General features: G+C 38.3%; 1 protein-coding gene across 1 annotated transcript in view; it reads right to left on the bottom strand.

Annotated features, from left to right (window-relative positions):
* Window positions 1-5084: 5084 nt before the first annotated feature.
* The window catches only part of Arsj (arylsulfatase family member J), a 65000-nt gene continuing 47358 nt past the window's right edge, over window positions 5085-22726 (bottom strand). The window contains exon 2 of the mRNA XM_036191001.1: window positions 5085-6846. Within this exon, the coding sequence (XP_036046894.1) occupies window positions 5445-6846 (1402 nt within the window). The 3' untranslated portion in view covers window positions 5085-5444. The remainder of the gene's footprint in view (window positions 6847-22726) is intronic.

The following is a 22726-nucleotide window of genomic DNA, read 5'->3' as shown; positions in this document are numbered from 1 at the left end:
TGGAATTTTAACCAAAGACAAATTTTACTTTTGATTTGTGAAATGCCTGCTTTTCATTTAATTATCAGTTGGAAAAAAAGAGAGAAAAGTAGTGAGTGAATAGGCAAGACATTTCTAGTGAGCCTTTGTTATTTTCTTACTACATTTTAATACGAGGATTTATTGTTCCTTGAAATTATATTTGCCAGTTGACAGAGACTGTGACGGTATTGTGGCAAATCTGAGAGCAAAGACACTTCTAATCAGAGAAGGACAGTCAGGATTTGGGTGGGTCTGGTCTAATCTGACTAACTTTCTGAGAAAACATCTTGATTCTGTGCTTTAATTAACACCATATCCAGTCAATGAATCAACTTCACTCAGATGCCCGGCCAGAAAGATAGGTAAGAGAGGCACATCATTTCCTGAAACAGACGTCTTAGTCTGTCAGTCTGGAGAGCTTTGTAACAAAATACTGAGATTTGAACCATCAACCATTTAATGCCCATTTTTTCAATAGAGACACAAAAGTTTATCAGATAATTACATTTTTTTTTTCCTTTTTCCAAAGTGGTACAAAAAATCATTCACAATGTTTCTTTTCTGGAGATTGCTTTTAAGGGAATGCACTCTGTAACACTCAAAGCTGTGTTAGAAAGGTAATGTTCTGTGTTATGAGGAAATAAAGATGATATAAAGTTTGCTGTCGACTTTATTTTATTTTTTTATTTTTTTATTTTAATCTTTTGCTGAGCATTTGCTGTAACACTGTGTTCCAGTAACAAGTTTTTATAGTTCTAGAAACTTGTGCACTTTATGTCATTTCTTTTGTTATGAGGAGTGGTATTAAAGATAATTCTAAGCTGGGCATGGTGGCACACCATAATTCCAGCACTTGGAAGTAGAGGCAGAGTGGTCAGAAGTTCAAGATCCCTGTGGTGGTGTGAAGGAGAATGGCCCCATGGGCTCATACATTTGAATACTTGATTCCTAGTTGATGGAGTGTTCAGGGAGGATTCAGAGGCATGGCCTTCTTGGAAGAGAAGTGTCACTAGGAGTGGCTTTGAGGTTTAAAAATCTCACTCCAGGCCCAGTTTCTTTCACTCTGCCTCCAACGTGCAGATAAGATGTAAGTGTCAGCTACTTCTCCAGCACCGTGTGTGCCTGCCTTCTGCTGTGTTCACCACATACGAGTCATGGATTCAACTCCTGAAACTGTAAATGAGCCTCCAATTAGATGCTTTCTTTTATAAGTTGTTTTGGTCATGGTGTTTCTTCACAGCAATAGAAATGTAACAGAGATAGTTATCCTCATATACACAGTGCAATGCGTTTGTATCCAGTCTGGGCTACATGAGACCTTGTTGAAAAACAAAAAGGAAATCTGGGCTTAGTGGTAGTATACTGTAAATGGACATTATCCCATCCCGACAGCCCAGTCCCAATAAACACATAGAAGTCTGTCTTAATTATGAAATGCTTGATCAACAGATCAGGCTTATTATTAACTAGCTCTTGCTTCTAAAATAACTAATTTTTTTTATTAATCTATGTATTGCCACATGGCCTATGACTTTACTGGTCCTCTGGCATCTTGCTTCTTTGGTGTCTCTCTGTGTCTTTCTCAACTCTGCCCTTATTCATCCTAGTCCTTAGTTTGACTGTCCCACCTAACTTTATCCTGCCTTGTTATAGGCCAATCAGCTTTATTATTAACCATTGAGAGTAATACATATTCACAGAGTACAGACCAATTATTCCCCAGCCAGTACACTCTTTCAATCCCAGCACTTTGGATCCAGAGGCAGAAGGATCTTTGTGAACCAGCCTGGTCTATATAGTGAGTTCCAGGACAGCCAGCACTACATAGAAAGGCATGGTCTCAAGAAAATAATATAAGCAAATGTAGCTGGAAAGAAGAATATATGATTTTATTTATTCATTCGAATCTGTATAGGAAGCACTATGCTTTGGACGTGCTTTTATATAGTAGTAATATAGATATAGATGAACAGACATTAATCACTTTTCTTCAGAATTTTACACTCCAAGGTGAGGAAACAGGCAATAAAAAACACACCAGAAAGTGAAAAATAATACAACAACCAGTATGAAATGGCACTGAGAAAGACCAAGAAGAAAAATGGGTAGTGTTGGTGGGAAGGAATAGTGTTATTATGTGGCTGTTGTGTTTGTGCTTTCTGGAGGACGGATGCAGTGTGGAAACTGGGATCCTGCCTGCTCTTGCTTGTCATCCTACCCTTGCACATGTCATCACTATGGCATTTACCAAATGCTGAGCTAATGGGTGAGTCAACATGCTGTTGGGTGAATTCCTCCTTTAACCTACACACTCTTTCTGTACCACAGAGTCTTTGTTTGGCACCTAACAAACTCATTCTTAAGTTGGTTATTGAGTACCAGTCTCAGTCCTCTAGAATGTGACATGCACAGGAGTAAAACATAGTAAAGCGCTGTTAAATGAATGAGTTGTATGATACGTTTCCCCTTTATGAAACAAAAGAGCTACTAGCTGATCACAGGTGGATTTTGTTTGCTGGGTTAGGCAACTACTTCCTGTCAACAATAAATATTCTGACTCCCGCCATAGTAAATTCACAATTGTTGTACTTATGAGTATTAAATGAAATGCTTTCAGAGCCAACCCTGAAGACAAATTCCTTGGCAAATCAACATTTAAAATATATTAACTGTATAATTATTCAAGTTTCAGTGGCACAGCTTTCCTTTTAAGATTTTCAATGGGGGCTTGATCAAGGGAATTAAAATATTCATCAATTTTTAGAAAAGTGAGAAAAAGGGCATATAAATACAGATCAAATGAGTTTTTGCAGATAGTCTGGACAGCAGAGTAGAGGACTCCACAGCTTGTAAGGTACTTTGTACAAATGTGTTTTGTCACTGGTTTTTATTTAAAATGTTATCAAGGAAGCAGGAGGGAGAAAAAGAGAGTCTGTGGGTGGGGATGAGGGTAAGAGAAAGGGGGGGGATGATCAGAACACACTGTTTACATGTATCAAACTGCCAAACGATAAATAAAATATTTTAAAAATAGCAATGGATGCTTCTAAAGCCATTTCCTGGCAGAAAATCTTTGGGTTGCATGTAGTATTAAGAATTTGCAGTTATTTATAGAGAACCAATTATCCAAATATAATACATAACACTTACTGGGTTCCAGTGTAAGCTAATATTCACAATCTTAATTTATCTCCTTGGTCCCCTTTTCTCCCTTTGCTTACTGAGACCATAGAGAAGATTGCATGACAAGATTGTTTTTTGTTTGTTTGTTTTGTTTTGGAGACAAGGTTTCTCTGTGAAATAGTGTTGGATGTCCTGGAACTCACTTTGTAGACCAGTGCTGGGATTAAAGGTGTGAGCCATCATGCTCAGCCAGGATTCTATGCTTATAGTAGCAATTTCATAGTCTGTCAGAATCCTAGGCCAGTGTAATAAATTATAGAGAAGAATTTTATGATAAAATAAATAGGAAAAATTTGTGTAGACGTTTCCATCTTTTTTTACTATAACAAGTAGGCTTTGAAAAGTCTGCATTAAAATGATACCTTTAGATGAGGTTCCCCATGTCTTTATTCCAGGATCTATGTAAACCTGTCTGGCCTGAAAATGGCTATACAGACCAGGCAGGTTTTGAACTCATGGAGATTCACCTGCCTCTGTCTCTGTCTCTCAAGTACTGGGATTAAAGGTGTGTACCAACATGCCTGGACCAACCAATCTCTAAAACCTATTTTTCTTCTAAACTTTAACAAAACCTTATGTTATCTATTAAGTTACAACACCATTTTATATTCCACAAAGAAAGGTGTGTACTGACAATGTTGCATTAAGACAAAGATTCAGAAAATGCTATAAATGCTATGTAGCAAAATGCAAGTATACTCTTTTTGTTGTTTTTGAGACAAGGTTTTTCTGTGTAGCTTTGAAACCTGTCACAGAACTCACTCTGTAGACCAGGCTGGCCTCGAACTCACAGAGATCTGCATGCCAGTGCTGGGATTAAAGGCAAGAGCCACTATTGCCCAGCAAATGCAACTATACTCTTTAGAAACAAAATAGCAAAATTAAGCTTTTTTTTTTTTTTTTTTTTTTTTTTTTAATCATTTTGTCCATTTGAGGCTGTGGTTTCAGAACTAGCTAGTGGATGCCTTCTGTACTTTGTGTAAAAGGAGGGCCATTATAAATATAACTTACCAATAACAGAACATTGTTTTCAATGCAGTAGCCACATGAGAGAAAAAAAAAATCTCTTCAGCTGCAAAATCTTATTTATTTCCATGTTAGTACACCATCCCTTCAAATGACTGCAAAGACTTTTGCCTGTTGCCAGGCATTCTGATTTACACCTGTAATTACAAATTCAAGGCCAGTCTGGGCAGCTAAAAACACTAAAAAGACTTGTACTTGTCAAAATGAATAATAAGAATGTATCTGTAAGTGTAATAATAAAATCAGAAAAACCACACTAATGCCATAAAATAAATCACTTTAATAATTAATATACATAAATAGTTCATGGTAAAAACAATAAAGTAAAATAAACTCTGTACAATAGCAAATTTACAAAATTTTAAAAATATATTCATTGTCTTACATTCAAATAATGGTGAAAAAAAATAATGGCTGTAATTTTTTCCCAAGTGACTTTCCTTTTATATTTTATGAACATACATAATATTACAGTAATTGATGGCATTACAGTGCTTAGTCATTTTAAAGAATTGAAATTAAATTCTTACTTAGAAACTAAAAATAAAATAATTAAAATCATTTGCATAACTTTTTTGAAAAATAAATTAGTCACTTTCTATTGAAATTATTGCTCTATTAAAGTGTTTGGGACGTAGCTACATTCATTTCTGGCAACGCTCAGACATTATCTACTGTTCCTTTAAGCAAGATGAGATGAGGTGTTAGCTGTTCACCTAAGAGAAGCAGCTTTTTCTCAGAGAAGAGACAAAGACAAGACGAAACAGAATTAGTTTAAAAGCCCAAGTTGCATATGATACAGATAAAAAAAAATCATTTAGAAATATTGCTTTTAGGCCTCTGAGGTAACACAATCTTTGTATCAAAAGTCATTTTTGAACATGTTACCCTGTGATTTCCATCAGGTTAGTGCTTGCTTCCACTCCAGGTCACAGTCCCTATGGCAATTCAAAGCCCTCTGTTTTGTCAACCGCCTCGTCATTTACAGGCTAGAGAGAAATAAATAACCTCATACTCCTCTCTGGGTGACCTGCAGAAGCATCGCCTTTGGCACGCTGGAGGGTAGTTTTGTCCCCGTGGCAGCCAGGTGCCACAAGCAGAGAGCGAAGTGAAAACAAGCCTGAGGCGGCAGGTAGTGGTATTTCTGAGGCAAATTCTCCGAAATATCCAGAAACCTGGTGACTTAAGCTTAACCAAGTCAGAAGGCCTTGCCTTTAGCCAGCGGTCATACGTGGGTGGCATTTTGTTGAAGAGTGTGCTGTCAGCTGTTTTCTCCTCCTTGTCTTACCTTTCCTTTGCTTTTTCCCAGCCTTAGTCTTGTTTGCCTTCTTTTTCTTGTTTTCCTCTTTATACCATGGCCCCCAGACTCCTCCATTGAGCCGCGGGTTGCTTCTGGGATCCTTTGGGGGGTACCTGACAGGTACTGCCGTCTTGTTGAACTGCGAGAGTCTCCGCAGCAGCTTCTTCACGATGCCAGGATACCGGCTGGATAGGTCCACCCTCTCGTATGGATCAGCTGTGATGTTGAAAAGCCAGATGCTTTTGCCAGTTGACAAGGTAATCCTCTCATTGTGCCATCGGTTTGGGCCCAGATTGCTGAAAGCCTGAGGGGGAACCCAATCACTGTAGCCAGGATTCCCCGTGAGCAGCTTCCAGTGCTGCACCCGGATGGCTGACTGGATTGCAGTGTTCCAGATCCCATAGCCCGCTGCCCAGGAGCCATTTTTTGCCTTGGTGTAAATGGGGTCAATGTTGTGCAAAATATCCATTCGGGGTGAACGAAGACCTTCACTTATGGTCTCCCAGATATCGTATCCATCTAGCTGAATGTCTTCATCAATCTGCCCTTCAGCCAGTGAAATCAGGGTCGGGTACCAATCTGTGATGTGCACAAGTTCCTTACACACTGTTCCCTTGTTTTTCAGAAGTGGGCTGTGCACAAAGCCAACTGCCCGGATGCCCCCTTCCCAATATGTTCCTTTGCTGCCTCTGAGAGGCCAATTACTTCCTCCTGCTGTGGGCTGTCCACCATTATCTGAGGAGTATATGATAATACTATTGTTATAGAAACCATACCTCTTTAGAGCCAGGGTCACATTGTGGATCGCTTCATCCAAGCAGGAGAGCATGGCTGCATACCTCCTCCTGTTTATGTTGATAATGGATCGGTAGTGTTCAAAATACCTGCCAGGAGCTTGTAGTGGTGAGTGGACAGCTTGGTAAGCAACATATAAAAATATAGGTTTCATGGGGTCATGGGAAGCTAAGATTTGTTGCACTCTCTGAGTATACATCTGTGTCGAATATATGCCATTGTCATAGTCCCAAGCAGCATTATCGTTTTCATATAAGTCATAGCCACACATCCCAGGACTGTCACATTTGTAGTGTGTATAATAATCTCCACTTCCCAAAAGTGAGCCAAAGAAGGTATCAAATCCTCTCTTGGTGGGCATGCATTCTTTCCTGTAAAATCCCAAGTGCCATTTCCCAACCATATGAGTTGAATAGCCGACCTCCTTCAGCTTCTGAGGTAGGGTTGCATTGTCCAGAGGTAGACAGTTGGGTTGGGTAGGTCTGATGATAGAATGTTGGAGTCCAGTGTGGATCTGATACCTTTGACAAAAGAGTAAACATTGTGTCAAGGCAGGATAAAAGGGACATTCTGCATACAGATGATTCTATAGTCAAATAAAGTTTCTATGAAGGTCAACTCAACCACAAAATAGATAGGATCATTTCAGGAGCTCTACTCTTGTTCCAAAATTTTAATTTGGCTTTACATTTAATAGTTGAACTGTATATTCAGTACTTTGGAAACTAAGATTTTTACCCCTTATCTCAGTCTTTGTAAAGTCCTTACAACAGAATCAATGACAATAGAATTTAGTCTTTCAATTACATGACAGAGTGCTGGCAAGACAGAGAGGGAGGCACAGAAGCAGAATGTTATATCTCCCAGTAGCTTCTGAGAGCATCTGTTTCAAACTAACTCTTACATTCTAGAACCCAGGCAGAATCATGCAAAGGTCTTCCTGCAGCCTATCAAACTGTTTTTCACACTTCAGCCTGACCTGTTGGATCTCTGACAAAGGAAGTGGCTTTGGCTGCAGAACAAACCTCAGTGTTTGTAGCTAGAGCTGGAGACAGTTCTTCCAGTTCCCCAGGAAGTAAGTGCTCTTCTGTTTGCCAGTGTCTCTTTGTCCTCATCAATAAATCGCTTAGAGTGGAATCTCACAGAGCAAGGGAAACTTTCTGTACCATATTGAAATGATAAGGAGCTAGTTTCCAGCATTTTCGCAAGAGACTTCCCCTGAGAATTGGGTACTATTGTATTAAACATGAGGTCCGTATGAATCCACTTACACCTGTTAATTCATGATACTTTATGGGCTGGAGAGATGGCTCAGAGGTTAAGAGTACTGACTGCTCTTCCAGAGGTCCTGAATTCAATTCCCAGCACCCACATGGTGGCTTACAACCATCTGTAATGAGATCTGGCACCCTCTTCTGTGTACATAATAAATAAATAAAATCTTAAAAAAAAGAATCAACCAAAGTTATTGTATATGCTCAAAATAACTTTCAAAATAGAACGAAAACACAAAGGCTATAAAAAAATATATTTAGGGTAAATGTGAAGGTATTCTTGGAATCAAATGAATTGCAAAGAGGAAAACTAAGATAGAAAACCCAAACTTGGCCTGGGGAGATGGCTCAGAAGCCACAATGATGACCTGGGTTTAGAGCCTCAGAAGCCACATAGGAAAAGCTGAGCATGGTGGCTTGTGTCTGTAACTCCAGCACTGGTGGGGACAGGCAGATCCCTGGAGCTAGCTGGCCATAAGTCTAATTGAATCATTGGGTTCCACAAATATATACACTTATAGAACTCACAGAACACACACACACACACACACACACACACACACACACACCCCCCAAAAAGTCTCCCAAACTGAAAACTTCTGTTCATAGTGATGTTTTCTATAAGGGCAACATATTTGTACTTTGGGTGAATTGTCCAAATCATGTTCAAATGCTTAGCAGGCAATTCAACGCACGTGTGAATTCTTGAGTATTAATCGTACATGCATGCCGATGAGTTAGCTGTGGTGACCACTTCTTGCTCTGCAAAGCTGCATTTGCATCTGCATCTTTCCTCAGCGATCATTAGCAGCAATCACAGTCATGGGAACTTAAAATAGATACACTCATAATGACATTTCACAAGTGTTGCTAAACACCCAATCCAGAAGGTGCCATTCCTCACTGTTCTTGATAATTTTGGTCTAGTTTAGGGTCCCTAGCAATCACTCATCAGATCACTAATTTTGTACATGAACAATTGAGAAGTGACTGCCAACATAAACTTGGGAAAAAATTGAAGGGGGAGAAGTCTATATTTGTAAAACTTGTAGCAACAATTCATGGGGATAAATTATTAATTAAATAATTATCATACATAGACCTTGTCCTTGACCTGAATGCCTATTTAATTCCTCAAAAGGCTAAAAAGCCTTTGCAATTAAATTGGTTATTTCTCACCTCATGGTAGATGCGAAAGGAAATGATGCTTTGAAAATATAAGAAATGTTCTGGGTGGGGAGAGGGGAGGGAAGGGCAAAGAGAGGAGGGGAGAGGAGAGGGGACGAGACAAAACTGTTTTCAGAAGATGGTGTGATGTTGGCAGAAAAATCAGAGTCCAGGCTCATTAGTTAACTAAGAGATTTCTGCCTCTCCAGAGGGCAGAATGGTTTCCACGATGGGAAGTTTAGAGCCAATAACATAAAGCTTGTGTTGGTTAATGGGTGGGCTTGTGGCTGGCTGCCACCCGCAGTGGCCATGCCAACAGATGTGGTGGCGGGAAAATCACGAGCCATGGTGGTCTTTCTAGAGCTTTATTGGGAGAGAGAGGGAAGAGAGAGAGAGAGAGAGAGAGAGAGAGAGAGAGAGAGAGAGAGAGAGAGAGACTGAGAGACTGAGGAGGGGAGAGAATATGGAAGGAGAGAGTGAGGAAAGAGAGGGCACGCCTGCTTTTAATGCTTTTAAGGCTGGAACTCTGTCGCAAGCTGGTGACGTAATTAAGGGCATAATCCTTACAGCTTGCCCAACAGCTCATAACTAATGAGAGATTTTTCAGGTTAATTTCTCCATTTGTTGCTCTGAGCCTCAGACTGATGCAGTTTGGAGCAGAATGTGGGGCACTGACAGGTGCTGGAACCTGTCACACCTGAGTTAGGATTTCGAGTTATCTGTGAGATTGGGGGCAGACTTTATCCCTCTGATCTTCAGTTTTCTCATCAGAAAGATTGGGAGATGATATATGTTGGGGGTGTTGTAGGCCCTAGAAAGGAGCATGGGATCTAGGGTGTGGAGAGGAGTTAGTAAATGGTCACTGTCTCTGTGACTACCCAAAAGTGTAGAGTGGTGTGTTAGGACATATTTGTATAAAGTTTTATAGTCTGTAGATTTTCTTTCATATGGGCAGTTGAACTTACTCCTCTGTACTGCAGTGAAGACAAGTCATATTCTATGTCTTCATTTTATGGCTGGGAAAATAGAGACATAGAGAGTTGTGATATTTTTATGAATCACCTTAACTGCCCACCAGACTGTGATGGCTGATTTTGGAGTGGCATGACTAAGTCTGCTACTCACTCAGTTTTTCAATGATTAGTTACTAGGAGTACTTTCTGACAACATCTAGGAGCAGTCAAAAGTGAAAGATTTGTAAACCAGATACTGAGGCTTATATCTATCACAACAATATTTGAGAATTTTTTGAAGCAGATGAAGTGATGAGCATTTTTGGCAGAACTCATTTGGGCAAAGGCAAGAAGAAAGTCCTGCCTTGCTAGCACCTCCTACTTTCCTCCCCACCCACACATGTGTCTTCTTCCCTTCTGAAAGCTTCACTATTTTATAGGATGTCATAATCAGGATACTGCTAACAGTGGAGGCAACTTAAAAGTACAAATTCTCCTGCCCTATAATCAAGTAGTGGCAGAAGCAATGCCTGCCAACTATATGGGAAGCAAGCTGCTGCTTTCCTTTGTTCCTTATCTGATGAAAAGTGTTGATAGATTGTTTTAAGTCAGGTAATGGAGGGATGAAATCTGAGGTGAGCTTGCCTGAGTATTTGGGGTGAGCCTGGCTTTCACTTGACATTAGCAACTATCTGGAAGACAAGCTGGATAGTTTCAAAATATACCACCAAATTCTCAGTGAATGAAAAGTAGTTTCTTTCTTCCTTTGATCTCAACTCATTGAGTGATGAGCCTAAAAGACACCTTGTTAATCAAGTGAAACTGGAACTGTGTGGGATGATTCTGAACTGGAGGAAGCTTTGGGAAGAAAAAAGCTTAGTCTCTAAGTCATTTGAACCAAAGATATGGGACATGAACTTAACACAAGATGATGTAGTTCAAAGAAGGATCCCAAAGGAGTGCTTCTGGTTTGAAAGGAACTAAGGGACGAGAGGATCAGATGAAAGACGTGATCCTGAAATACAGTGGGCACAATCGGGGAGCTGGAAGAGCTAAAATGAGTCTCAGGAGTAAGTAGAGAAATCATCTATGTTGATTTCTGAATTTGATGGATGTTTGTGTCTAATAACGAGGAAAAATCCTCATTTCTAGGAAGGACAGAGTGTGATAAAGGGGATGATGGGTTGTAGGAAATACATAGAAAATTATGAAGGATGGTGAATCCCCTGCTGGCAAGTAAATTTTCAAATGGTTCAAGAAAAAATATTTCTGACTATCCCTGCAATTTTTCTACAAATATGAGATGGATTAAAGTATAATAAAATTATGCAAAATAATTATGATAAATGAAAAATATTTCTGTTAAAATTTCAATTAGTTTAATGACTATAAATGAATCCAAGGAATTAGATCCCTTTAACTATAAATTCAATAAACAAAAGAAAAAATGTAATAATGGAAAAGAAAAATAAGGTTTAAAATGCTAATAAGAAAATACATTACATTAAGGCAGCATGTAAATTCTAAGAAATAATATTCCACTCTGTGGAATTTATGTTAATCAGAAAATAAAGAGAAATCTGTTCACTATGAAGCATGTGCCTCAATTTGTATAAATGCATATTCATATATTATTATAAAACAAAACTTAAATAAAAGTTTAAGACAAGAAAAAACTGAGAAATTGAAGGAGACACCATAAGATGGAAAAATCTCCAATGCTCATGAATCAGTAGGATTAATATTGTGAAGCAGCTATCCTATCAAAAGCAACCTACAGATCCAATGAAACCTCCATCAAAAATCCAACACATTTCTTCACAGAAATTGAAAAAAAATTCAATTTCATATGGAAATACAAAAACGCAGAATAGCTTAAACATCCTGAATAGTAAAATAACACGAAGTCTCACCATCCCAGATTTCAACTTGTATTGCATAGTTACGGTGTTAAGAACAGTGTGGTACTGTTGTAAAACAGACACATTGCTCAATGGAATCAAAGTCCCTGATATAAGTCCACACATTTATGGATTCCTGAGGTTTTTTTAATACAAAAAAGTCAGAAACACACAGTGGAAAAAGACAGAATATTCAACAATGGTGCTGTCAAACTGGATGGCCCAATGTAGAAGAATCCAAGTAGATCCATGTTTATCACCCTGTGCAAAACTTAACTCCAAATGTATCAAAGACCTCAACATAAGGCCAGAATCACTGAATCTGACAGAAGAGAAAGAGAGGGGATAGTCTTGAGCTCATTGGCTCAGGAAAAGACTTTCTTAACAGACCATCATTAGTACAGGCACTAAGAACAATAATTAATACATGATGTGGATGCTCGCTGTCATATGCAGATGTTAGCTTTTAAATCTTGGATGTGTGTGCTGCAACCTGAACAACCACAGAAGTTAGGTACTGAATAATGGACCAAGGGGAAAAGAGGATGTCTCAAGGAAGGAGAAAGGGAATTTAGTGTTTTAGAGAAATAAAGAGGAAATAGGAGGATAAAGATAGGAGGACCACATGAGGATGGTGATGGAAAAACAGTGTAAAGGAACAATATGGGGAGGGAGAACTAACACTGAAAGCCATTTGAAAAGCCATGCGGAAGCCTACTACGGTAGAAGCACTCTAATTTATATACATATATAAATTAAGCTAAATGGATTCAGCATATAATGAGGGAGACAATGCCCCAACTAGACATCTTATTCCACCAAGTGATACCTCCAGTGCCAAGAATGGGAAGAATGGGTTGCATCTTGTTAAGTCATTGGCCAAAGTGGTTCCATGGACTGCCCAAACATCACAGGCTATTGGTTGCTCTCTATAACCAGATGCTAAGGCCCTGTTGTTGAATACAACACTTCTTTATGTTATCAACCCCAGGGAAAGTCAATCTGGTTACTAACAGATGCTTTACCCCTACTGACAAGTGTTCATGGTTCTGAAGGGACTCTGCATGTTACTGGAAGAGAAAGGCAATCATCACTGTCTCCCAGCTACAAACTCTGTGACCTACAGCAGTGACCTGTCTTGAAGATATACTGGTACAATAGTGACATGAACGTTATGAGAGTAACCAACTGCCCTTTGACTGTATTTAAGGTCCAGTCCATGTAATAGAATGCATGCCTGACATTACTAAAGTGGCCAAGAATCTGAAACTAGGTAGATCATGAAACCATTAGGGAAAACCTAATACTATTATTTTGCTAAAAAACAGCAATAAAATGACTTCTAATGACATTACTATTCCCATAGCTCAGTACCTTTTTTAGCCTTCATCAGAGAAGCTTCTCCTTTCAGTAGATGGGGTGTGTATGTATGTGTATGCATGCGAGCGTGTGTGTGTGTGTGTGTGTGTGTGTGTGTGTGTGTGTGTATGTGTGTGTGATTGTGTGTATGATGTGTGTTAAAATACCATTGCGTTTGTTTCGTGTTAATTGTGATTGGTATATAAATGTGTATTCTTCTTTGATTATATTTTGAATATGCATCACCTTTTTTAAAAATACAGAAAAAAGCCTCTTGAAATATAGCTGACTTTTCTCGTCTGGGGGCATGTGAAGAAAACTTGATACTACATGAGTAGACCTGGCATTGAGCCAATTTTGTTAAAGACAATAGCCATTCCTTTGCTGCCAATTTACAAGAAACATGCTAAAAAATAAAATAAAATAAATAAAATAAACATGCTAAACAAGTCTTTCATCTTGGCAGAAGAGCAAATATGAGGAAGTTTACAATCTTTAAAAAATGTTAATTTGTATCACTGGGTATTAGATATTATAATTCAAAGAGAATTCATTTTTGTCTGAAAATATAGGCTCAAATATCATGTTTTAAACTAATTGCACGTTTAATGTACATTTATTAATGGAATACAAAATGAATACTAATAGTTCTATGAAGATTATAAAGTCCAGAAGTATAAAATAAGTCACTAGCTCAGTGCAAATTAATTTCAATAGGAAGGAAACAGATACAGGAGATTATAGTTTATAAATCAAGGAACAGATACTAATAGTGCACAAAAATAATTAATATTGTGTATTGAAACATGTATTCATTTATCACTTGCTTCAGAAGACTCTGCAGTCTCACAGAATAATTCTATTTATAGGCCTTAATTTCATCTTTCAGTTAATTATACCCTGGAGGGTGGTGCAGCTGGGTGGGGGCTATCACAAGGGAAAGACTAATTTTTCATCTGGCGAATGAATGGATAAATTACTCACTTAACACTCATTTTCCTACTATCTTGCAGACACAGTGCTTACTTTAGGGGCCACAAAAATAATTAAAATGATCTCTGCTCTCAAGATATTCAGTCTAGTGGATGAGACCAAAAGCAATTAGAAGACCATCAAGTTAGCAGCAGGCACCCCAGCAGACAGTCAAAGACTTTCATAAGTGTTTACAGGTGGGATCAGGGGACCACTCCTCAGGGATCATGTTTAGAAATTTAGTGCAATCTTCTTGGAGATGCTGATCAAAGGCAAGTATTACAAGCAGGTGAAAGAATACCATAAGGCACCTGGTCAGGGGAACCAGAATTAAGACTGTTCATTTAAAATGAAGCATCATCCACGTGGGGGCTGAAAAGGAAGATGAAGAGTGTTCCAGTAACTGGAGTAGAATGTCCAAGCTTAAAGGTATGGAAGTGTGGCCCTTCACTGATGAATAACTTAGAATGTAAAGGATTCACACATGCCTTGACGGGACGATCATTGCTTGATAGAGGAAGGAAGCTGCTCAATGACACAAACTGTACTGTAGTGCAGAGCAAACTAAAGGTTTCATAAGGCCATAGGCAGGCACCGGTGTGCTGTTCAAAATCAGAATGTACAATAAAACCTCTGCATTAGAAAACTCACTCAGGTGGTAGTGAGGACAGAGTCTAGTGAAATGAGACGTAATTGTGGGTATTCACTCTAATCTAAGAGATAAACTATGATGGCAAAACCTGAGATTAGCTAAGTGAAGGTAAGATACAACATTTGAGTTTATAATAGACACTTGATGGGGATATAAACTCTAGGTAGGAGAGAGGGAGACACAGTGTTCAAAGAGAGTACACATTGGATGTGAGGAGGTTTCTTGCACTGAGTTATGCAACTTAGGAAGAGACATAGGCGTGAAAGGGAGGCTGGTGAATCCTGATTTGTATTGATAGAAGTACTTAGAAGAGGATATTCACCTCAGATATAATACTGAAGCAGGAGAGATTTGAGACTCATTAGCTTGCAGGCAGTAGTTTCATTAGACCACATAAAGACAGAATGGAGACAAGAGCCAAAGTTGGGTCCCAGAAAATACCCCTGTTTAGGAGAAAAGCAAGAAGTACTAGCAAAAGGCTGAGATGAAACAGCAACTCTGGGCTAGAGCAGTGGAGCAGAAATCAGGAGTGGTGAGGCTTGAAAAGCATCAGTTAAGATGCGATACAGACATATTTTAATAGCAATCGGGAGAAACACAGAAGCGGGGAGGAACTTCGTGTTTTGTGAGTGGAGGAACAGATGGGAAGCAGAAATGTACAGATTGTGAACATGGACACTATTTCCAGAGGTGGTGTTGGAAGTGCTGATGGGGAAAAGTGTTGACCATGTATTGACAAGTGAAAGAAAAATGTTTGAAGCTGAGTGACTATTGTATCATAAAATGTTCATGACAAAATTGTTTAGGTTCCATGAGGGTAGGATCTTTGTTCAATATATATATATATCACCTAAAACTGTATGAGGTCCATACATAATACACATTTAAAAATGTTAAATGAATGAATAGCACAGCATATTCATAAAAGAAAAATAAGTGAGACTATTAAAGATGATTGTTTCTATGGTGGTAATAATTGTAGGAAAAGATACTTTTATTATAAACTGATAAACTTATATATGTGAAATTTAGACGATTACATTAAAATTAGCCTTTTCTACCCAGACTATGTACTCTTGTTAAGGGAACAAATGAATTTAAAATTAAAAAATAAATATGAATGACAAAGAAATAAATAATCATTCATATCATCATTGATGTTGTTGCTAGTTGGAGCATTGATTCTGAAGAAGACTTTTAGACCAAAGAAGTATGCAGTGAGCTGAACAGACTGTACTGTTCACTCCAACTCAGATCGGTCAACCCGGCAAATAACATTAAAATTCCTGTCTGTGGATGATCTTTCTTGGTCATCAAATCCTGCTGTTCATCCTTGCAATTGCCTCACTGATCCCAAATTGGTTCACATCTACGACAATTATTGTTCTACACTAAATGCAGTTTTCTTTGTGGAAAAGGGGCTACAAATCACACACTAAGTGGCTCATTTTTACAAACTATTTCTATTTTGTCTCTATCACATTCTCTTTTGTTCTTTTTTGGGGGGAGGGAATTAATCCCTTTGAAACTTAGATTTTATATTTTAGAAACATTCCACGTAACCCAGGCCGGACTCCTGTACTGTCTTCCAAGTCCTAGAATTAGAGTTGCTTCACAATGCACAGTTCTGTATACCTATAGTTTAATTATTAAGATTTCATGTGGAATTTCTAATCTACCACTTCTACCAAAGTGAATACACTTTTATGTGATTAATAGATTATTCATTTGATAAATTATTTTCAGGTCAGATTTTGAGAAATAGCTCTGTGGGCACATTTAAAATTCTCTAATTTATTGGACCTGTTTTAAAGACACAAATATCCCATGAGACAGTGTATCCATACTTCACAGTAAAATTTGTATTTTTCTTTTGTTCTCAATATTACCACAGAATACTATTAAATGATTTAAAATTTTTTTCATGTTGTCTCTTTATTTCAAACAGAAAATATACTTAATATTAAATGTTGAAATATGCCTGACATTACTAACTATGCCCTAGAAACAAGCTATGTTATAGAAAATATTCCTAACAATACCTTTGTAACAGTAGTTAGAATCTCACAATAAAATATAGTCCCTGGGAAAATTTAAAATTCTTTCAACTAATTTGAAAATATTATCTCTCTCTTTTATATGAATCAATCTATAAAGATCAACTTTTTCCTCTATAGTTATATTTGCCATACTTAAGAAACAAGATTTTTTTGTAGTTATGCCTTTTCTCTCTTTTTGTGTAGTGTGTATACTTGTTCACATATGTGCATGTGTGCACCTGTGCATTCATGCATGTGGAGGTCAGAGATTGAATCTGAGTATCTTCCACTGTTGCTCTCCATTTTATGTTTTGAGACAATCTCTCACTGAAGGTGGAGCTCATCCATTCAGACAAGCTGGTTGGGCAATGAGTTTCAAAGATCCTCCTGTCTTTGCCTGCCTCATCTGTTCCAGACCTATGATTAGAGATGGGCTACCATGCTTGGTCATTAGGGATTTAATGTGGGTCTTGACAATCCTAATTCAGGCTTTAATGCTGGAGCAGCAAGTGCTTTTCCCAATCTGCCTTCTCCCCAAGCCTGGCAGTTATGTGATTTTGAAAAAAATTCAAGTTATGAAGAGTTTCAGATTTATGTCTACTTAGTGATTCTGTAGCTATTAACCCAACAAAAAGTTCCATTCCTGAACAGAATGTTTCCTTTTAGCTGTGGTTAGGAAGTGCTTGTCAAGCAACTGAGTGTCTGTGCCTGGATTAGACGGACAATGTAAAAGTATCTCATTTCAAACTCATGTGGAACACATTTGTGTCTCAACTCTAAGACATATGAAATAAATTGAAACTTAAGATGGCAGCTTCCAGAAAAAAAACCACTACTACTTAATTTAATAGAAACTGTATTTCTTTAGCATTCAAACATGCTGGGTACTGCAGTCCAGGTGATGGTACTTGTGGCCATAAAGCATCATGAGGATTTAGGATAAACAACTCTATAGGAAATGTTGTGATGTACTAAACCTCAAAAGTAGGAATATCTTTATGAAATGAAGCTGAGCTAATAAAGCAATTGTTTATTCATCTTTCCAGCTGCTTTTCTTCACTTCATTTTTAGCTTGTTACTTTCAAAGGATGTTTATAATTACACTGTGAAGCAGTTTCAGCTCACAATGAAGAAAATTGTTGAGTAAAATTCATATTAATTGCTAGAACTAGATCTCATGGCTGGCATGGCTCATATAGGTATACTAAAATAAGATATAGGCACTATTTAACAAATGTTAGATTTCTTTAAAATTTGAAGTCATAGGCTTTAATGTACTTGCAATTGGGGCCTTTTATTAGTATATTTTCTAAATTCTAACAATGACAATTCTTGACTTTGTTAAATTCAAACACTGAGCCACTTTGTATTTTTTAAATTTTTGAACTTAAAATAATATCACAACATTTCACTCTCCCTTTTCCTCCCTCAAATATCTCCCACTACTCCCATAGATTCCCATCAAATTCTGGACATTTTTCTTTAATCATTACTGTTTTACACACACACACACACACACACACACACACACACACACACACACACACACACTTTAAATGTCCATGACTGGGAAATCAAAGTGTAGGGATAAGAATTAGACATCTTACCCAGATGTGGTGATATCTGCCTATAATCTCAGTACTTGGATGGAGGAGACAAGAGATCAGGAGTTCAACTTCAGCTTCTAGTACATAATGAGTTTAGGTCTAGCCTGGGCTACATGAGACTCTGCTCCCACTTTCCCCAAGAAAACTGAAAGAATAAATATTAGAAGCTTCAAACATTAGGTGGTCTTAGGACTCAACAATATTTGATGGAAAGCCCTGAGAGACGAGTTTTGGCACAGAGCTTTGCAGCCACTGTGCTGAGCATCACTCGTATTGGCAGTACACAGAGGAGTGGAAAGAACAGGGCCGAAGTCAGCAGGCCATCTTGAGGAGAGAATGCTAGTATAATTTGTTTAATTTGCGTCCTCTTTCACCCATTCTTTGTTAAATGTCCATGAAGCATTCACAGTTACCCAGAACTACAAAATTGGTTTAAATTGCCAGAGATGTAAATTTTAACCAAGAGCTCCAGACACTACCAAGCTCATTACACAGGCTGTTACAGGAAGCATTGCTGCTGTAGCCTAAGGAAAAGCCAGAAGCTCTGGGAACAGTCTCCCAGCCCGAGACAGCTTTGCTCCTTGGTCCGAAAGCAGATGCACTAGAGTTCTGCTTTCTCTTTCACAGATTACCTGAACGAAGGTGGGCAGCCAGCAGTTTGTAATGCACATCTCACACAAGATTTCCTGTTTCATAGCAGACCCATGCAGACAGCTTGGTGAGTGACGAGCACAGGGTGGGGCACCTTGTTCTACACAAGTAGGACTATGCCAAGGAATTGCAATGACAAGGAGTGGCAGAATTCCTGGGCAACACACACTATCCAGTCTCATTTGAGGATCCATCAGTGTCGCTATGAGGTAAGCATGATATTCATGGTATGATAGAACATTTATAAAATCCATCAAACAGTTGCCTCTAATTCTTTTCCCAAATCATCAGTCTTATTAATTAAAACCTCATCCCTTTGGGTGTTGGAGAAGCACCGAGTTGCTGTTTTGGGTGTGAAATTGTAAACCAGCCCAAATCAAATCCTGTCACCCAATTTTAAATAGTGTTAATTGGTGAGAGTTTGTAATCAAGGGAGAAATATAATTCAACACTTGATTTTCATATATAAAATGTAAATAGGAGAGTTACTATCAAATATTTCGATTATGCTTTTTTGATTAGCTATTGTTCTGGTTTAATTATGGCACATGTAGTACAGTATTGTCCCATCTAGTCTTGTTTCTGTCCTTCTCTCCCACTTCACCTAATACATAGGCATGTTTTACAGGTACTTGATTATGAGCAATGATGGAGTTAGCACTCATCAATCACTGTTCTATTCTCACTAGGATAATGACAAACTTTATAGTCTTTAGATACATACTCACATCCTTATAGAACACAAGACATTATAGTATCAAGTGTTTTAGGATACCATGGAACCATGTAATATAAAATTGAATTGGAAAGCTCTATCTAGTGATAGAGTTCCCTCTGGTTATATAAAGCAGTTTTCTTTAGCCAAGTTCCCTTCCAGTGTACTAGAATACAATCACAGAAGAATACAATTTACTGTACATCCAAAAATGTGGGATGAACCAAGTCAACTTGGCTAAGGGAAGCTACCCTGATATATCATCCAACTGTATTCTAGATAGGTTTTGAGAGAAATTTTATGTGAGATCAAGATTTAAGTCAGTTGACTATGAATAAATCAGATCACTCACTGCAATATGGATGGGTCTCATGGGGTCAGTCCAGACACTTGATAGAGAGAGTACATCTTTCTTGAAAATAGCAAAACGTCTTTTGACTTGAACTGTTACATCAACCCTTCCTTCCTGTATCTCTTGCCTCCTGGGTACCAGGTTACCCTATGGATGCTGAGGTTGTAGTAGCCATAATTCTATAAGGTAATTCCTTAATCATCCCCCATCTTTCCTATTGGCTCTGTTTGTTTACAGAATCTTGACTAACATCAACTATTATTTTGAATACTGAAAGTATTTTGTAAAATGTTTTAGGAACATAACACTCTTGGGATGACATTGATATTTCTTAAATTATTGGGGAATAAAAGTTAATACATATTATAGAAGCTTTAAAGTTAAATGCTCAGCATTATCTTGAAGGAAACTTTGCAATGTAATGAAAACAGCATCAAAATTAAGGGAAAGAATGAAAATTGTGTTCAACTTTATTCCACATGTTTCCCATTAGCATTGAGTTCTCTCTGTTGCTCAATGAAAGGGTACACAGGAAAGTTGTTGGCTTCATTCAAACTTTTCAGTAAAAGAAAGAATATTTTTAGCTAGCTGAGGAGTTTACACTTTGTCAGGAGTATGTGTGTTTCTTGCTGTTGTGACAATACTCCAACAAAACCAGTTTAATGGAGAGGAGGTTTGTTCTGTATTACAATTCAGGGGTGTTGTCCACCATGGTGGAGAAGTTAAGGCAGCAGGAGCTTGAAGCAGCTCATCACATGACGTCCACTGTTAGGAATACAGAAGTGATGGACACACAATGCTGCTCAGCTACCTTATCTCTACTTTATACAGTCCAGGATCCCAGCCAGAGAATGACACTACCTACCCACAGTGGAGAACTCTGTCTTCTCCAGTGCAATCAAGGTAATTCCCCCATAAGAATGTCAACAACCCAGTCTTCCAGGTGATTCTATATTCTTTCAAGTTGACAATCAATAGCAACCATATCAATACTTTTCCAACATCCTGGTTGGTAAGTGGAGAGTGGTAAGTGGTTGGTAAGGTGGTAGAATCTAGGGCTAAAGAATCAGGCTCCAGGACTAAACAGTCACAATAGTAGCCACTAGTCACCAGCAGCCATTTATATTAAATGCAATATTAACATAAACTTAGCCTCTTAATTATATTGGCTACAATTTCTGTATTCGATGCTGCTTGTGGATAGTGGCTATCAAGTAAGATAATATAGATATGGAACACTTGGGTCACTATGTAAAGTTTTATTGGTTCATATTCTCTAGTGTGAGATTGCATAGCTACAAATTTCAGTTTCAGTGTTATTAGCAGGTTCATCAATTTGACTGTTTAGTATTTTAGTTTCCTCATATATAGTGTGATAATGGTGGGTTTTTTTTTTTATTACTTTGGGCTGTTTAGATAATGAAAAACTGTATAAAACAGTTTATGCTTTGTAGGAATTTTTCATAACTTCATTCAAATTGTGAAATAATTCACAATTATTTTATGTGTTTAATCTGACTTTATTTAACACATGTGGTACTCCATTACTAATCAGTAAAATATGAACTACTATAGTCTCAGAGCAATGTATATATCTCAAATTTAAATATCAAAGTGTTACGCAATTCTTATAAGAAGAAATTCAAACCAGAACATGAGTATGGGATAGTTTGCAATGAAGACAATTTGCCTTTATTTTCTTTCATTACAATGGAAGTTTAAATATATACCCATTCCCTTTATACTATGGTTCCTTACCACAAAAATATTAACGTTTTTCTCTTTAAGGGCTAAATCAAGGATTCATCATATTTCAGTCACCTTTTGTTTTATCCATAACTCTCCTCCTTCCCCTTCCTTCCTTCCTCCCTCTCTTCCCAATAAACGGTCCATAAAATATAGATGAACAAGAGACAGTGCTGTCTTCAGGGAGTTTACAATCAAGCAATAAAAGTCAAGGTAAATATCCAGCTAGTTTAGTATGTTAGGTACTTAAACAGTGTTGATGACAGGGTCAAACAGGAACTTAAATGTTTGTAGGTCAAGAAGTTCAATGAAATGTTATGTGAGAAAATATTTAAGCTTAGATTCTGTGTGAGATAGAGAGTCAAGAATGGTAAGTAAGAGAAAGCATGGTTCTGTCTGGAACCATGACAGACTGAGCGGGAGGAGGAGACCCGCACACATGCCTGGGGCAGTCAGCCGGGAACTATTATGGTGAGCAAATACGCAGTGTGTGTGGAAGAGAGAAAAGGACAGATGGTTCATTTCCTGGGCACAGAGGCATATCTGAAGAGATAAAAACAGCGAGGAGCGGGTTGAGGTGGGTGGTATGATTGCCACCCAATGCCATGGTGATGTCTGACCTGAGCTTCTGCCGGGGCCCATGTCTGGGTTCATGGCTCTGTTGCAGTCCGGGTCCATGTTGATGTCAGTGGCTCCTGACACCACTGAAGGCCCAAGGAATAGGGCTGTAAAGAGTTGGCCCTGCCCCTCACTGGCTCCAACAGTAGCAAGAACTGGTCCCACCCATTACTGACTGAGTGAAGCACCCAGTCGAGTGGGTCCTACACCTTACCTGGGCAGCACAATAGAGTGGACCCTGTTCACAGGGGCATGGATGAGCTGGCCTTGAGGGCATGATAATGGGAGAATAGGTTGTGCTCCTTTCATCTGCTATGTGTAGCGTGGTTGAGCAAAGTTACCTTCCTCCCTTCTCCTGTTGCAGCAGCAGGCTGGGGGAGCTTACCCAAGCCCTT

This window comes from Onychomys torridus, chromosome 6 (assembly GCF_903995425.1).
Source record: "Onychomys torridus chromosome 6, mOncTor1.1, whole genome shotgun sequence".
Taxonomy (NCBI): domain Eukaryota; kingdom Metazoa; phylum Chordata; class Mammalia; order Rodentia; family Cricetidae; genus Onychomys; species Onychomys torridus.
This window is presented reverse-complemented; position numbering and strand designations above follow the sequence as displayed.